The sequence below is a fragment of the Chlorocebus sabaeus genome, chromosome 24 (assembly GCF_047675955.1).
Source record: "Chlorocebus sabaeus isolate Y175 chromosome 24, mChlSab1.0.hap1, whole genome shotgun sequence".
Taxonomy (NCBI): domain Eukaryota; kingdom Metazoa; phylum Chordata; class Mammalia; order Primates; family Cercopithecidae; genus Chlorocebus; species Chlorocebus sabaeus.
Window position 1 is genome coordinate 67,996,142 of NC_132927.1, and position 19,073 is coordinate 68,015,214.

At 38.2% G+C, this 19,073-nt stretch overlaps 1 protein-coding gene across 1 annotated transcript in view; it reads right to left on the reverse strand.

Moving 5' to 3' along the window:
- CATSPERB (cation channel sperm associated auxiliary subunit beta) overlaps positions 1-19,073 on the reverse strand; it is a 150,867-nt gene that overhangs the window by 111,330 nt on the left and 20,464 nt on the right. The window contains exons 5-9 of the mRNA XM_073010823.1: positions 16,601-16,696; positions 12,998-13,147; positions 2,303-2,398; positions 2,045-2,163; positions 438-470 (exon numbers count right to left, since the gene is read on the reverse strand). Coding sequence (XP_072866924.1) covers positions 438-470; positions 2,045-2,163; positions 2,303-2,398; positions 12,998-13,147; positions 16,601-16,696 — 494 coding nt within the window. The remainder of the gene's footprint in view (positions 1-437; positions 471-2,044; positions 2,164-2,302; positions 2,399-12,997; positions 13,148-16,600; positions 16,697-19,073) is intronic.

The following is a 19,073-nucleotide window of genomic DNA, read 5'->3' on the forward strand; positions in this document are numbered from 1 at the left end:
GTAAGTTAGAAAAGATACCCCTCTCTCCAAGTAGGAGAGACTTACGCCTGGGTAGATGGATTGGGGAGTAAAGTGTTAGCCAGACCCCAGCACCTACTGTCTTCAATCAAGTGCCCTTGTGCAGAATCTGACCTGAACAACCACAGCTAGCCTGGACATAGCATAGGAGACGAGGTGAGGGTGGCCTCTGAAACAGGGAGGAGCACTTCTTCCTTTGAAGCAGAGGAGGCGAGCACTGCTTAATGATTGCTACAAATATATATATAAATAATATATGCTACAAATTCATATATATTTAAATATATATTTTGTTTAAACTATAAATAATATAGTAACTGGAATAACATATATTGTGAATTATTGACTTGCATCTCTTCTCAAGTCACCAAGTAAACACATATCTTCTAACCAGCCCTGGGAAATGTAAAGCTTCTTACCCTTTCAAAACCACAAAAGTCTGCTCTGGAAAACTAGAAGAAAAGAAAAAACTTTAATATTTGCTTGCATATCAGAAGGCCTAACAAAACATAGCAATTTAAATTATACCAAAGGAAATAAACCATATACATTCCTTGAAAAAAATTATACCAAAATTATATGTTTTTTCTATCCTAGCAGTTAGGATAGCCAAACATTAAAAGCAGACTCTGATATAGTTTATACAATATCCTGGGAATTTCCCCATCAGTCTTTGCCTCATTTCATTATTTTATTAATTTACTTATACCTTAGTGTGATTCCAGAAGAAAACCATGCCTTTTAATGATTTAAATGGAAGAATTAAGAAGTATGCAGGTAGGCCGGGTGCGGTGGCTCACACCTGTAATCCTAGCACTTTGGAAGGCTGAGGCAGGTGGATCACGAGGTCAGGAGTTCGAGACCAACCTGGCCAACATGGTGAAATTCCGTCTCTCCTAAAAATACAAAAATTAACTGGGTGTGGTGGCGCATGCCTGTAATCCTAGCTACTCGGGAGGCTGAGGCAGAATTGTTTGAACCCAGGAGGAGGAGATTGCAGGGAGCTGAGATTATGCCACTGCACTCCAGCCTGGCGACAGAGTGAGACTCAGTCTCAAAAAAAAAAAAAAAAAAAAAAAAAAAAGGAAGTGTGCTGGCATATGCAAGTCTGCTGCCCATTTGGGTTTAGGAAGGCACACCCTCAACCTATTATTTTCTCCTTTGCCACTCTGTTTCTTCTGCCCAGTCCAGAGTAGTCCGGAGATCAGGACTTATAATATACAATCCCTGTCTACTTCTCTGCACTTTGAATTTAAGCCATTGTAGCGTTCCTGGTTTCAGCTCTCTGTTTTAGCAATTATATAATAAGCATGTAAAAAAAAAAAAAAAAAAAAAAAAACCAGAACCACTAGTCATCTGAGCAACAAATGGTACTTTCTCAGAGATGGTGAAGAAGGTTCAGGTATATGTGAATATTCTTATACCTGAAGAAAGATAATAATTACCACATATAAGAAATATCTGCCTCTCAATCAATACCATTTCCCCTTCTTTACTTCCCTCTATCTTTTCTCCTGCTGATCCCAAGTCTTTATTGCTGGTCTTATCTCTGTTGTGGTAATTTTTGAGAGGTATTTGTTAACATGTTTAAGAATTTTATGATATATCCATATTAACAATCTTCACCTAAATGTATTTCCCTTTGCTCAATCCCAATACTTACTTTTCACTTATGTTACTTTGTAATACTATATGTGGCTTTATAAATTACCTTAAAGCATTTGGGTAACATACCTAGCTATAAATAAATGGATCAATCAATAGGTAGGTAGACAGATCTTTTCTACATGTATATATTTAAAACTTACTATAAATTCATACAGCAATAAAACTAGCACCATTTCCAAATTACATATTCAACACCACGAGGCAAAGGAAAAAGTTGCTGTATTATGCCTTTGTTTTTCGAAAGAAAGAAGCATTTCAATTTTAAGATACACCACACATAACTCAAGTATTAAATATTTCTTTTTGTGTCAGAGAAGATATTTAAGGTTAGCTACTAGTTACAAAGCAGTTTACATACCGATAGAATGTGGCGTGATGGATAACGAAGATCTTCACTTATAAAAAGGCCCAAAGAGGTGAGGACGACTAAAAAATGATTTGTTAAAACCATATCCACCAATGAAAGGTCTTCATGTTCTAAACCAAGAAATCATACCATAGATTAAAAATTAAGAAAAAAGTGAGCTCCTTAGTGAAGCAAAGACAATTTATAGATATTAATCAAATATTGATATAAGTAAAATGCTCAAGATGAAGGCAATGTTAGAGGAGTTACCTCCTTCAAGTAGGGAATAGATAGCCTCTGTCATGTTAAACCATGTGGTATCAGAATAATGCCAGAATCCACAAAAGGTTACGCCTACGTAAACACCTGCCATGAAAGAAAAGGAAAATTAAAGCCAGGCAACTTTACAAGGTGAGTCACTCAATTGTATGGTGTTAGGCCTTCAGGGGCAAGAGCCCAGAGTCAGTTCCATCTTCCAACTTGTTGTCCTCTCTTGCCTCAACTCCCTCTCAGCACTTTGACTCTCACTTCTCCAAGCGTTGGGAAGATGAAGTAACTTAAAGTTACACCACATAATATTAGCCAACCATCTGATTGACTCCTAGAATGATTACTGCTGGGAATAATATGCCCTTAAAATCAATCCTCTTAAGGTATTGGTTCATTCTCTTAAAGTATCTTCCATCTTTTTTTACATAGAAGGGCATCAGAATATGCCACACCAAAATATGCCACTTTGGTTTAAGGATTTTTTTTTTTTACCTGAAGGCAATTGAGAATCAATAAACGCAGTCTCTACCCTCCCTTTATCTGCTTAAAAGCAAGCATAAATTGCCCCTTGTACCAGAAAAAAAAAAAAAAAAGAGCATTTTTATCACTGGAGATAGGGAGCCCTTATCTGTCATTAGTTCCCCTATATATTTTCTAGTCACAACTTCCTTACAGCTAATTGTTCCTTGATTCCTAAATCCACTTCTTTTGTGAAAATGGTACATAATTTCCTGATTTAACCACTTGAGTTTCATTTCTTTTTTGTGGACTGCCATGCACATAAATAATAAAAAAAAATTTTGTGCCTTTTATCCTGTTAATCTGTTATTTGGGCTGGGCATGGTGGCTCACACCTATAATCTCAGCACTTGGAGAGGCCGAGGCAGGAGGATCACTTGAGCCCAGTAGTTTGAGACCAGCCTGGGCAACATGGTATAACCCTGTCTCTACAAAAAATGCAAAATTAGCCTGGTGGTGCATGCCTGTAGTCCCAGCTACTCAGAAGCTACTCAGAGGTGAGAGGATCGCTTGAGCTTGGGAGGTCAAGGCTGTAGTGAACTATGATCATGCGACTCCAGGCTGGGAGACAAAGAGAGACCCTATCTCAAAAAAAAAAAAAAAAAAAATCTCTTATTTGTCGATTTAATTCATAGAGCCCTATTCACTAAGCATAAGAGAACAGAGGAAAATTTTTCCTCCCTAACAGTACCCTTCTAAGCATAAAGATGCTCCTATTTCAGGAATATAATTTTAGTTAATAATAATTTTTTAAAACTCCAAAGAAGAAAATTAAAATGTAAACTCCAAGAGAGGAAAAACTATGATTTACTTTTTTATTTGTGATTTTAAAAATAGAAAAAACTTTTGCTAAAGTTTCATTAAAACCTTGTAAATGAAGAAGATTGAACACATCACAAATCCTAAAAGTACTTTGCTCCCCGACCCCATCTTTTCTTGGTCTTAGGTAGGAATGTCTGGAGTCTTTTGTGTTTTAAATGTGAGGTGCTGATCTGAAGTTTTGTCAAAGGACATAACTACTGGGCTGGGGAGGAGGGGAGGCTAAGGACCCTTGGCAATCTAACGCATATACTTTATTTCCAAAAGAGGACATTTGTAGAACGAGTCATATTGTGAAGTGTGAGTTTTAACTGCCAGCTCTTTTCTGTTTAAGGAAAGCTGTAGAAGGAAGTGTTATTTATTATTGTATACTTTTTCCAGGAAGAGGAAAACTAAAGATAAACTTTGCCTTTCTAAGAGTTAAATCTAGTTTTACAGATAATGGTGGAATTTTTTTTTTTTATTTGACAGAGTCCACCTAGGCTGGAGTGCAGTGGTGTAATCTCCACTCACTGCAACCTCTGCCTCCCAGGTTCAAGCAATTCTCATGCCTCATCCTCCTGAGTAGCTGGGATTACAGGTGTGCACCACCATGTCTGGTTAAATTTTAGTAGTTTTGGTAGAGACAGGGTTTCGCCATGTTGGCTAGGCTGGTCTCGAACTCCTGACCTCAAGTGATCTGACCGCCTCAGCCTCCCAAAGTGCTGAAATTACAGGTGTGAGCCACCACCCAGCCTAACGGTGGAATATTTTAAGTGGGAATAATTATAGATGTCCAGCATGCTATCACATGACCAGATTCTTGCAAAAAATGACTATTTAATGCAGAAATAATCAAATAAACACTTTATGCTGGTTAATATTTACAGACTAAAATTAAGTTACAGGCTACTCTCTGTGACAAACTATCCCAGGGCTTCTAGAAGCTGATGCAGACCGTTGTGAAAAGTTTAGCTTTTATTCTAACGGCAAAGGGAAGCCACAGGAGTGTTGGAAGCAGGGAAGTGATGTGATCTGGTTTATACTTGAGAACATCATTCTGGTAGGTGTATGGAGGCTGGTTTGTATTGGCACAAGAATGGAAATAGAGAGATTACTTAAAAGGCTGTTAATTAGTCTAATAAAAAAAAATGTTGACTTGACCTAAGATTTTAGCAGAGAAGTGAAGTGGTCACATTGGGGATGGACCCTGGAGACAGCACAGTCGGGGAATGTTGTGAGGGTAAGAGCAGTCAAGAATGTGTCCTAGATTTCAATTCTGACCAATTTAATACTAATTGGGATGAGAAATACTGGAGAGAAACAGATTTTTCGAGGGAGATGAATCAAGAGTTCTGGATTAGACTTGCTGTATTTGAGATGCTCATTAGCCATCAAGAAGAAATGCATAATAGACAGCTGAAGAGAGGAGTAGTTTTGTTTCAAAGGGGTGGTCAGCAGCAGCAATACAGATTTGGGAATCATCAGCCTGAAGATGACATTACTACCATCAGACTGGCAAGTCCAGAGGGAGAATGTGGTAACTTAAGGAAGGAGAGCCAAAAACAAAGCCCTAGGTTCATCAGCATTTAGGGGTCACACCAAAAAGGAGCCCTCCTAGAAAACTAAAGAGTGACCAATGAGAAAAGATAAAGAACTTGAAAGTATTATCAAAAACGCTAAAAGAAGAAAGTGTTTTGAGCAGAGACTGGTCGACTGTGTTAAATGCTGCTGGAAAGGAAAGTAGAATGGGCATAAAAGACTGGCTGTTGGAATTGGCAATATGGAAATTGTGAGTGGCCTTGAGAAGAAATGTTTTAGAAGAGTGATGGAAACCAGAGTCTGATTTGTAGTGGAAAGAAGATAAAACGGGAGGTGGAAAAACAGCATCATCTACACTAAATTCTGGCCTTAAATATTTTTTTTGAAGGGGAACAGAGAAGTGGAGATGGAAGTAAAGCGAGATAAATGAAGGTTTTGTTTAATTAAGATGGGGGATATTAGGGTATGTCTCTATCCTAATGGATACAATCCAATGAGGAGGAAGAGTGTGATGATGTTGGAGAGAAAAATGAGAATTGCACAACAGATGCAAGAGCAAGGTTGTTCAGATGACTGCAAGGAATGGAATCCAGAACACAAGGGCTGAGGGGTAGCCTTTGATTGCAGTAGAGACATTTCTTACAGTGCAAGAGGCAGAAAAGGCAAATCATACAAATGCAGGTATGATGGCACATTTCCAGTTGCAAAAATGTGGTTTCTATAATCAATCTTTATTTTCTCTGAAGTATTATATAAACGAACAGCCAAGAGTAAGAGAGGAAGAGTATTTGAGGAGTGGAAAGAAGTGTTATTAATTTATTTTTGCAGAGTGGGAAAATAAATATACGAGGGAAGAGTGATAGGATTTATAGGCAGTAGGCTTTATAGGCAGTGCTGAGTGCCCACTTAAGATTCATGATCATGAATTTAGAGTGAGACTGGTCAGTGAAATGTCAAAATGAGACTAGCATGCAGTTTTTCCCCAGCAATATTCTGCTCTTCCAGGACAGGAGCAGAGGTGGTTTTAGAGTTGGGGTTGGGCAGGCAAGGAAGAAAAAGAAGGGCAAGGGAGTTACAAAAGTATTTAAAAAGATGGACTCTGAGAATTATGGTGAGAACAGAGGAAAATGAGGATGTTGGGTAGTGAAAAAAAGTGGTAGTGACAATGGATTAAGATCTCAATGAGATCAAAGAAATGTTGAAGTGTGAGTACTAGAACAGACTGAAAGAATAAGAGGCCGTGGACAGAGCGTAAGATGCAGGTACTACAGATTTCAGGGACACTGACATTAGAGATGACAAGGTGAGGAGCATAATCATTTAAATCTTTACTCCATCTTGAGTTAACTTTTGTATATGGAGAAAGGCAAGGATCCAGTTTCATTTTTCTTTTGCATATGGCTAGCCAGCCAACTCAGCACCATTTATTGAATAGGGTCTTTTCCCCAATGCTTATTTTTGTTAACTTTGTTGAAGATCAGATGGTAGTAGGGGTGTGGCTTTATTTCTGGATCCTCTATTCTGTTCCATTGCTCTGTGTCTGGTTTTGTACCAGTACCATGCTGTTTTGGTTACTGCAGCCTTGCAGTATAGTTTGAAGTTGGGTAATGTGATACCTCAGGCTTTGTTCTTTTTGCTTAGGATTGCTGCGGTTATTTGGGCTCTTTTTTGTTCCATATGAATTTTAGAATAGTTTTTTCTAATTCTGTGAAAAATAACATTGGTAGCTTGATAGGAATAGCATTGAATCTGTAGACTGCTTGGGTAGTATGGCCATTTTGATGATAATGATTCTTCCAATCCATGAGCATGAACTGTTTTTCCATTTGTGTGTACCATCTATGATTTTTTTCAGTAGTGTTTTGTACTCCTTCTTGTAGAGATCTTTCACCTCCTTGGTTAGATGTATTCCTAGGGAGGTGTGTATGTGGGAGTGGGGTATTGTAAATGGGATTGTGCTCTTGATTTGGCTCTCAGCTTGAATGCTATTGGTGTATAGGAATGCTACTGATTTTTCTACATTGATTTTTGTACCTTGAAACTTTACTGAAATTGTTTACCAGTTCTAGGAGCTTTTTGGTAGTCTTTAGGGGTTTCTAGGTATAAAATCATACTGTCAGCAGAGAGAGAGAGTTTGACTTCTTCTATTGGATGCCTTCTTCTCCTATTTGGATGCATTTTATTTCTTCCTGTTGCCTGATTGCTCTGGCTAGGACTTCCAGTACTGTGTTGAATAGAAGAGGTGAGAATGCGCATCCTTGTCTTGTTCTGGTTCTCAAGGGGAATGCTTCTAGCTTTGGCCCATTCAGTATAATGTTGCCTGTGTGTTTGTCATAGATGTCTCCTATTATTTTGAGGTCTGTTCCTTCAATGTCTTGTTGGTTGAGAGTTTTTAACATGAAAGGATGTTAGGTTTTATCAAAGGTTTTCTCCACATCTATTGAGATCATTATATAGCTTTTGTTTTTAGTTCTATTTATATGGTAAATCACATTTTTATGTTATTTTTAAAATGTCAATAGCTTTTTGGGTACAAGTAGTTTTTTGTTACATGGATGAATTATGTAGCTGTGAATTCTGAGATTTTAGTGCAACCATCACCCAAGTAGTGTGCATTGTACCTAATGTGTGGTTTTTTATCCCTACCTCCCTCCCAACCTCCCCATTCTGGGTCTCCAAAGTCCGTTATATCACTCTGTATGCCTTTGCTTGCTCATAGCTTAGCTCCCACTTATAAGTGAGAACATATGGTTTTTGGTTTTCCACTCCTGTGTTGCTTCACTTAGAATAATGGCCTCCAGCACCATCTAAGTTGCTTCAAAAGACATTGTTTAATTCCCTTTTATGGCTTAGTAGTATTCTATGGTGTATGTATACCACACTTTCTTTATCTATTCATTAGTTGATGGACACTTTGGTTTGTTCCACATCTTTGCAATTGTGAATTGTGCTGCTATAAACATATATGTGCAAGTGTCTTTTTCATATAATGACTTTTCCTTTGGGTAGCTACCCAGTGGTGGGATTGCTGGATCAAATGGTAGATCTACCTGTAGTTCTTTAAGGAATCTCCACACTGTTTTTCATAGAGGTTGTACTAATTTACATTCCCACCAGCAGTGTATAAGCATTCCCTTTCCCCCACATCCATACTGCCCAAAACAATCTATAGATTCAATGCAATTCCCATCAAAATACCAACACCATTTTTCATAGAATTAGAAAAAAAATCCTAAAATTCATACAAAACCAAAAAAGAGCGCAAATAGCTAAAGTATTCCTAAGCAAAAAGAATAACATTTCTTGATTTGCATATGTTGAACCAATTTTGCATCCCAGGAATGAAGCCTACCTGATCGTGATGAATTAACTTTTTTTTTTTTTTTTTTAGATGGAGTTTTGCTCTTGTCACCCAGGCTGGAGTGCAATGGTGCAGTCTCAGTTCACTGCACCCTCCACCTCCCGGGTTCAAGAGATTCTCCTGCCTCAGCCTCCCAAGTAGTTGGGATTGCAGGCACTTGCTACCACGCCTTACTAATTTTTATATTTTAGTAGAGATGGGATTTCACCATGTTGACCAGGCTGGTCTTGAACTCCTGACCTCAGGTGATTTGCCCACCTCAGCCTCCCCAAAGTGCTGGGATTACAGGTGTGAGTCACTGTGCCCAGCTTTGAATTAACTTTTTATTTTTTATTTTTATCTTTTAAATTTTATTTATTTATTTATTTTAATAATATTTATTTATTTATTTTATTATACTTTAAGTCCTGGTATACATGTGCAGAACGTGCAGGTTTGTTACATAGGTGTATATGTGCCATGGTGGTTTGCTGCAGCCATCAACCCGTCATCTACATTAGATATTTCTCCTAATGCTATCCCTCCTCTTTCCCCCATCTCCCGACAGGCCCTGATGTGTGATGTTCCCCTCACTACGCCCATAGGTTCTCATTGTTCAACTCCCACTTATGAGTGAGAACCAGTGGTGTTTGGTTTTCTGTTCCTGTGTTAGTCTGCCGAGAATGATGGTTTCCCGCTTTATCCATGTCCCTGCAAAAGACATGAACTCACTCTTTTTTTACAGCTGCCTAGTAATATGCTGCTGGATTCTATTTGCTACTATTTTGTCAATAATTTTTCTGTCTATGTTCATCAAAATATTGGCTTCTAGTTTTCTTTTTTTGTTGTGTCTTTGCCAGGTTTTGGTATCAGGGTGATGTACTTCCCCTCGAATCTAAAATAAAAGTTAACATTATTAAATAAAAAATTTTAAGAAGGATACTACCACAGGAGTAAGATAGGGGAAAGATCATTGTACGAAAAGAAGCCTTGAAGCTGGGTACTTTTTACTGTGTGGATCACCCATATGGATGGTGAAGTCACCAAAAATAGTGATGAAAGTCAAGTGGAGAGGAAGGCAGGGACCCAGAGGTTAAACTTGTAAATGAATGACTGTGAGTGGTGAGGAGGTCACCAAATGCTGGCAACCAAGAAGAGTTAGAGGGAGGTAAAGTCTGAGTTCAAAAAAGTTCCATGTTTCAAACAAGATGAAAGGAGTAATGATTAAGCAGTAATCCTAAGGAGCAAAGACAACAATCCCCACCTGGGTTTTGAGATATGTGATATATGGGAGGGCTGAGGGGAAAGAATGTCATCTGGGGATGACCAGGCACTCTTTATGGAAAGAAAGTTAAGGGACCATTCAGAAAAAAAGTGAGTGATATGGGGGAGTTTGTTAATGACAGGCCACAAATTCCAATGAAAGGATTTGGGTGGATAGAGAGGGATAAAAGTTTGAATCAAATTAGAGGATGATCAGAACAGTATGTGGGATAGGATAACCAGAAATGATCTAGGGAGGTTTATGTTTCTGGTAACTGATGGGAGACCTGACGTTTATATCTGAAGAATATCCTAGAGGAGGAAAGGGAGTAATAAGTCCAAACTGGAGTACATGGGGCTACTGCATAGCTGTTCCCACCATTAACTCCATGTGGTATGAAGGCCAGGAGGACAAACAAGGCCTCACAAAGGAATTGCTAGTTGGGTGTGGTGGTGTGCACCTGTAATCCCAGCTACGTGGGAGGCTGAGGTGGGAGGATTGCTTGAGCCTAGGAGGTTGAGGCTGTAGTGAGCCGTGATTGTGCCTCTGCATTCCAGCCTGGGCAACAGAGAGAGACCCTGTCTCGAAAAAAAAAAAAAAAAAAGAAAAAGAAAAAGGAAAAAAGGATTGCTGGTTTAGGCAGTCACAGCTTGATACTGTGAGAACTTCCTTTTTTGCTTCAGCGCAGTGGTGACCAGTTGGGGAAAAGGTGGTTTCACCTAAAGAACCTGTTGCTGAAGTTGTTTGTTTTCTTGAGTGGTTGAGGTGGCCTCATGAGTGTGATCCCAAGGAATTAAGACTGCTGCTTCTCTCCCATGACTTTCATTTGTAAGGCAGAATCAAGCATGAGGAGTTGAGAATGACCCCTCTCCTGTGGCTCACGGAAGTAAGGTAGGTATTGGTGTTTGGATGAAGAGGAGGAGGAGGTGGTCCTGGCTAGGACCTCCTATTCACAGAACAAGATAAGAAAAGGAGCCAAGTTTCTATCTGGATTGACATAGTGTAGCATATGACAGCAGAGAGTGGAAAAAGACACATTTATTAGGTTGGTGCAAAAGTAATCACAGTTTTTGCCATTAAAAGTAACTGCAAAAACCTCAATTACTTTTGCACCAACCTAGTAAAACTAAAGGAATTCAGCAGAAGCAGACTGTAAGCCATTAGGAAGTCAAAGAGATTTGGGCAAGATTATTTGTCTATCCCTATACTGATGCATACTGTTTTAATCTGTTGCTTTATAATAAGTCATGCTAGGACAAAGTTTTGTTCTTTTTATTTTCTCTAAAATTATGTTTGCTATTCATGGTGTATCATTCTCCCATATGAATTTTGTGTTTGGCTTGCCAATTTTTACACACATACACACACACACACACAAACCAAAAACATTGTTATAATTTTTCTTGGAATCATATTGAATTGATTGATAAATTTGTAATAAATTTTATTTGTAATAAATTTATTTATAAAATAAATCTTTATAATACCAGAAGTTCCTGCTTATAAACATGAAATCTCTTATTTATTTTGGTCTTTTATATTGACCTTCATTAGTTTTATAGTTTCTACACAATAGGCCTTGCAACTCCTTTTTTATTACTGGGTACTTTTTGGGATTTCTTACCTTAATAGGATTTTTAAAATTGTAATCTTTAATTAGTCCTTGGTGGAGTGATTTTTATACATTGTTATTCTATCTCACAACCTTCCAGCATGCCCATATTTGTTCTGAGATTTCCTATAGATCTTTTTGGATTTTTATGTAGGTATACATATTATCTATAAGTAATAACATTTTGTTTCTTATTCTTTAATTTTTATATGTATTTATTTTTCTTTATATTCACTGAATTTGGGGTCTAGGAGGTCATCAATTAGCTAGGAACAATAATTAGAATAATACTATTAGTAGTTGAAATGTGTAATGACATTATAATATTGTGATATAATGAGAAATATATATCTGGTTTTCCTTGGCTCCTGATAGAGAACTCCTAAAACCCCCACAATTTCCTGCATGATGGAGTGCTAGGAACATCCTTTGTTCAAATATTTGGTCTCCGGCCCCAGTTCCTGATACAGAACCCCTAAATTCCTTGGAATTTCTTGGGTGATGTGATTGTCTTTTATTCTAATGAAGCAACTCTTGACAGACCCCCAGATAGCTTTAAGATGTGGGGTGGTTGCCAGAAAAAGCAAGCCACGATTGGAAGCTTAGAGCCTTCAGCCCCTCAGTGTATCTCCCAGGAAGTGGGGAGGGGCTGGAGATTGAATAAATAATTGATCATGTCTATGTGATAAAGCCTCCATAAAAATCCTTACAGTGCAGGTTTTGGAATGCTAAAACACATCTACATACCAGGGGTGTGGCGTGTCACAACTCCACGGGGACAGAAGCTCCTTTACTTGGGAATCTTTCAGACCTTGCCCAACTGTTTACTGTATCCTTTGTTTTGTCCTTTATAATAAACTGGCAAACCTAAATAAATGTTCCCCTGAGTTCTATGGGTTGTGCTAGCAAATTATTGAACTCAAGGAAGGGGTTGTGGGACCTCCCCAAATTATAATTAGTTGATTGGAACTACAGCCTAGGACTTGTGACTGGCATTTGAATTGGGGGACAGTCTTGGGGAACTGAGCCCTTAATCTGTTGTTGGTTAGGGAGGAGGGTCTGTGCTAACTCCAGATAGCTAGTGCCGGAATTGAATTAAACCATAGGGCACCTACTCGGTCATCCACAGAGAACTGGAGAATCACTTGGTGTGGAAAATCCATACATTTGGTAGTAGAGTGTTATGGAATGAATATAGAGAGAAACAGTTATTTCTTTCCCTATATAGATGCTCTCAGATATTACAGTAGTAATGAAAAAAATGCAAACATAAACAAAGTAATGTGGTATTTCAGGAACAACAATACCTATTTATACATGGCAGGAATAGCAGATAATCTCTGGGAGAAAATAACATATTAATGGAGGGCATGGCATAAAGGAAATTAGGAGACACACTAAAGTCACAATTAACATGACAAAAAGTCACAGCAAGAAAACATACTTAGTATATCACACTTGCAAGCAGACAACACACAGTATTGAAGAATAAATTTTTAGATATTTTTAGGAAAAAATTTTCCTTCCCTATGTCTATGCATTTATTTCTGCTGCCAGTTAAACATTACTGTTATAAAATACAAATGCCAACATCAACATTTAATGAAGCTATAAACCTACCATCAAGTAGTGTATCCATAACGAAGCCTAGTAATGCCACGTCGTTGGCGCAGGGGCATTTTGTCACTTTGAGATCTACCACATGTGGATATATTTTACCCATCTCACTTTCTGGAATCTCAACCCCAGGAGCCCACTGAAGAATCGGTTCTGCAGAAATCAAATTTGGGTGTTTAAATGGTGGGAGCACCCTTGAAAATGGAACATTGCTACTTTCCTTTAAAGGTTTTAAAAGAACTATGTAAAGAAACCATTCTATAGTTCAAAAAAGGTGTATTACCTCACTCTGCATTGGTTAAAAATCAGTCAGTGACTATTTTCCAGGATATAAGGAGTAAAGTCTAATTCCCCTTGATGGGGGGCTGGCAAGGTTACATTGCAGCATGTGGAATGGGAGAGATTGCTTTGGCCACATTTGAAAAATACCATTTGCCACAGGATCTGTCCCTAGAAATGAAATTGCTGGATCACAGAATACACACATTTATAACTTCTGAGCCCACTCATTTCCTTTTTGTTCTCTTCCCAATCCCACTGAAATAGCAGTAGATACATAAAAATGAGAATAAATCCAGAGTAGCAGGGGAGAACAGGGACAGTTATCATTAGTGGCCAAGAGACTTAGAGGGATTTCTGGAAGATAGTTGAAAAATACTATTTGCCACAGGATCTATCTGTATAAATGGAATTGCAGAATCACAGAATACATTTATAACTTCTGCTTCAGGAGCCCACTCATTTACTTTCTGTTCTCTTCCCAATCTCATTGAAACAACAGTAGGTAGATGAAAATGAGAATAAATCCAGAGTAGCAGTGGTGAACAGGGACAGTTATCATTAGGGGCCAAGAGACTTAGAAGGATTTCTGCAAGATAGAAGTTGTGAATGAGATGCAGAAGAAAAAGCAATCAGAGGTGAGGCATCTCCAATGCAGCACAGGCAGAATAGTAGCACTAGTGGCGAATAAGGTCTTTCACGTGGCAAAACAGGCCTTCCAGAATCTAACGTCCTCTTGGTTCCTCAGCTTTACTTCTTGCCAGAACTGCCCTCCCACTAGAGGCTCTGGTTCATGGGGCTTTAAATATCTGTTTTTCTCACAACCCTATTTTTCAGTCCTCGATATGAATGTCTCCCTCTTTGGGAAGCCTTCCATGATGTCCTAGAATAAGTGAGGCTCTCCTCCCAGGTGCTCCAATAGGACTCTGTACTCACTGTAAGTAGAAGAATCAGGGTACATTCTTCCTCACCAGACCAGGGTAGACAATGAGCCTTTTGAAAGAACATCATCAGACAAGGCTTCACAAATTTTAACACTTAAAATATTACTTTTGGATATGCAAAGGATTGGAGCTAAAGTCGAATTTTCATGCATTAAAAAAAGGGAGGGTTTTTTTTTCTTTTGGAAAAAAATGAGAAAAAAAAAGAGTACAAAAAGTAAGCCAGGGCAATTTGAAAGACTACTGCTATCTGAATTTCAAAAATAGTCAAAGCACTTTTAAGAGCAGAGATAACTAATAACCAGTTATTTAGCTATTTACATTCTCCTCTGTCTCCCCACCTTTCAACAAAATCTGCTACAAACCCAAAGACTTTGTGTGATATTTTTTTCACTTTGTGCAAAGCAAGAAGCTAACTTTTCATCAGGGTAGACATAATGCAGCACAGGGACAGCCAAGAAGGGAAAAAGACACAATCTCTAACTACACTAATTTACCAGGAAGTCATTCCAGAATTCAAAGAAATGTGGGGCAAAGGGTGTAGTATGTGTTTGCAGACCATTCACACCCAGGTCAGGGAGAATACAGCCTACCACTGGACATCACTGAGCTGACAATGCCCCACTACTTATATACAAGCTCCTGAAGTCAGGTACTAAAATCTTAAGCATTTTAAGAACAAAGAAGTGATTAAAAGTTTTGACAGCTACTAAGAAGCTAAAAAGGGGACAGAAAAGTGACCTATATGAAGGTCGCTGGTGACTATGATTAGCAGCAGTTTGAGTAGCGTGGAGGAGATGGAAATAAATGAGTGGTTTGGGGTGTGGATTGGATATAAGGAAACAGAGACAAGGTTTTACACTCTCTTTTGAGTTCAGGAGTGAATAAAGATTTCTAACTCTAGCTTTAACTCTTGATTCCTATTTCGCAGTGTCTGCTCCTCCTGTCTTCAGCATTTTGGTGAATGATAACATCCTCTACTTGAATGTTTGAGTAAGAAATCCAGGCATCATCCTTGTTACTTCTGTTTTCCCCCACCTTAATCCACCAAGAAGCCATAGCAGCTCTACTTTCAAAATGTATTCTGAAGGCTCTGCTCACCACCTCCACTGCTAATGCTACTGTCCATCTACTCCAGACCTTCTTAAGGGGGACTACTGCAACAACTGCTACCAATTTCCTTTATTCCATTCTTGCTATCCTTCCTCAAGAGTTATTCTCTACACAGCAGCCAAAATGATCTTTTCATTATAAAAGATAAATCAGAATTTATTACTTCTCTGCTTAAAATATCCCAGTGGCTCTAAATCATAATTACAATAAAGTCCACACTTTTTACCAAGATCCCTGCCAGCTTCTCCAAACTCATGATCCACCACTCTGTCATTTACTATGCTTCAGCAACACTAATCTCCTTTCAGTTCTTCAAACAGATCAATCTCATCTCCGCACCTGGCGCTTTCAAAGATCTACCAATTTGTGAAGCTTTTTGTTGCAATTATACCTCAGTACATTCTAAACAAATGTAAGTTAGCATTTTAATACAGTATGTAATATTTTAGGTGCATCTCAATTTGTAAATGATTCAGATTTCAGATCTTTTAAAAATTGATATAACAATTTTATATTGATATTTCAGGACTTAAAAAGTAGCATAGGATACCAAACTATCAGAGTCCCAAAGACAGTATTGTAATTACTATTGGACAATTAGTAACACTGTTTTTTTTTTTTAAATTTGGAAGCTACTTAAAACTACATACTTTTTTGGAATAAGTAAATATAATCAACTTTATATGCCATTGTTTATAATGACCCTCAATATGGCCACAGTAAAATATGTATTTTTTTTTTTTTTTTTTTTTTTGAGACACAGTCTCACTCTGTTGCCCAGGCTGGAATACACTGGTGCAATCTTGGCTCACTGCAACCTCTGCCTCCTGGGTTCAAGTGATTCTCCTGCCTCAGTCTCCCAAGTAGCTAGGACTACAGGTGTGCATCATCACACCTGGTTAACTTTTGTATTTTTTTTTTTTTTTAGTAGAGATGGAGTTTCACCATGGTGGCCAGGTTGGTCTCAAACTCCTGGCCTCAAGTGATCTGCCCACCTTGGCCTTCCAAAGTGCTGGGATTACAGGCGTGAGCCACCCTGCCCAGCCTGTATTTCCATATTTCTATAGCACTCTTTGCAGATCTCTGTTAATAATTTACCCACATGTATTTAATTCTTTGTCCTATCAGATTGTGAGTGCCTCAAGGGTCATGACTCTCTCTCTTTTTTTTCTTTTTTTAATCTCTAGGACCTCAGAATCTGGCATATAGCAGACGTCAAAGTTTGTTGAAACAATATATGAATTCCATTTTACTTCTGTCTGTTGGCATTTACCTCGAATACGATCCAATAGAGTTCCTTCAGTAGCATAAATATTTAGTCCATGATGTAAAGTGATCCTTACCAACCATTCTTCTACAGCTGCAATATCTGTTTGAAAACAAAAGGCAAATAATCAACTACTTTTTCATATGTCGTGTTGGTGAAATTTAAGGATACGTGAACATTACCAACAATGATAGCCTTTCCTTTTCCAACTATTTTGTTGGCATTTATATGTCAAATTTCATATGCTTTCCCTATAAACATTTTGCTCATAAAATAATGAAAAAAGAATTATGAAGTGATTGTACCATCATAGCAATGAATCTAGATACTAATATTTAGGTCATAATTGTTCTAGAGCTGTAGGGGCTTGATAAAAAGCAAATTATGACTCTTCTTGGGACGCAGACCATGATTAATTAAAATGTATCATATAAACCCTAAGGTGAACAACAAAAAAAGCTTTTAAGGTATAACTAATAAGCCAATAGTGGATATAAAATGGAATCATAGAAAAGAATGAATATGAATGAAGACAGAAAAAGAGGAGAAAAGCAAAACAGAGGAGATTGAACAAATAGAAACAACGTGCAAGGTGGTAGATTTCAATATAACTAGCTGTATCAACAATTACATTAAATGTAAGTGGTCTAAAATATCATCTAAAAGAACAGATTTGACAGATTAGATGTAAAAATCAAAATTAAACTATATGTTATTTATAACAAACTTATTTTAAATGTAAAAGCATAAATAAGTTAAAAGTAAAAGAATGGATAGGGCCTGGGGAAGCCAAGAGCAGTAGCTTTAGCCTGGGAGCTGCTGAAGTGGCTGTACCAATGGGCCAAGGCTGAGGTTGAAACTGAAACAGGGGTTCACTCATGAAGAACACGCCTAGTCCAAATGGTCTGGCTGCATAGACCCCCGTGTCCACCCAGGCATCTAGGCAGGTCTGTGCACTGTCATGGCAAGGCTATGGCTACACTGGTGGCTACTAAAGCAACCAGTGCCCAAGTACATCAATTGCTATCTGTGCCTCTTGCTATCATCACTCTCCATCAAGAAGTTCCTGGACTTTGGGAGAGATAATGGCTTGAGAGAACATCATATATGATTTTCAAAGGGAGATTCCTGTGCTACCAGCTAACACAGTGAATGAAGCCAATTTTCTGCTGGGTAAGTGGTTTAACAGGCCTTCAGTGGGATTGGTTCAAAGTTGGTATATGCAGAACTTTCTTGAAGTTTTAGAATATAAAAATAAGGGCCAGGCACGGTGGCTCATGCCTGTAATCCCAGCACTTTGGGAGGCCGAGGTGGGCAGAGCATGAGGTCAGGAGATTGAGACCATCCTGGCTAGCATGGGGAAACACCGTCTCTACTAAAAATACAAAAAAAAAAAAATTTAACCAGGCATGGTGGCGGGCGCCTGTAGTCCCAGCTACTCAGGAGGCTGAGGCAGGAGAATGGCGTGAACCCAGGAGGTGGAGCTTGCATTGACTGAGTGAGTCACTGCACTCCAGCCTGGGCGACAAAGCGAGATTCCATCTCAAAAAAAAAAAAAAAAAAAAAAAAAAAAAAAATTTAAAAATAAGAGCCCTGAAGATCTGAAGATCCACAGGTCTTAGATAAGTACTTTCAATAAGTACTGATGAAAGTCAGAAAAATGTGGTTTCTATAGTGGTACATGGAGTGATTGAATACAAGAAAAATTATGTGTTTGAGTCTTTTATTAGTAGTATTGCCAGTATCTTCCAGAATGGTTTTATCCCAACTCCATTTCTTCCCACATGCTTATTAACTAGCACGCACTTCTGTTTGATGGTGACACTATCCCTGCTCATTCTAAACACAGAAGAAATAGTGATCTCACCTGTAATGTGGCTGATGTAGTGAACAATGTATATGAAACAGCCAAGTGACTGTGTGAATGGTATTAGCTGGTAGCTCCAGAGGTGGAAGTTGAAGAGGTCAGTGCCAAAGCTCCAGACAAACCTATTTAAGTAGTTTATATGCCTATACATCTGTTATACATGCAATTCACGAACTCAGTGAGAACAACAGTAGCACTCCATGAAGACAGAAAATAGAGATATTTGGCTTTTAAAACCCTTGTCATTTGGGTTAAAAGAAAAGATTTATTCATTAAGATAAGTGACCGAGGTGGTGGTGACTCACTTTGAAAATGCATCTTTTTAAAACTATATGTATTCAAATTCTAATAGACATAGCTATAGCCTATAAGAGTTGTCCCTTTGGCTGGATTCAGTCAAAAGTCACCATTTTTTTCATCTGCGTGCTATATATTTTTAAGGAGATCTAATACTATGTGATGGAATAAATGGGTATTGATGCTGTCACTTATTTAAAGGCTGTTTTAAGTGAATCATTTGAGAGATTTCCAGTTTTTAAGAACTCTACTTGGCACCATTACAAAACTACACCTGAAGCTGATGAGTGATATGATCCTAGCAGTAAACCCAGA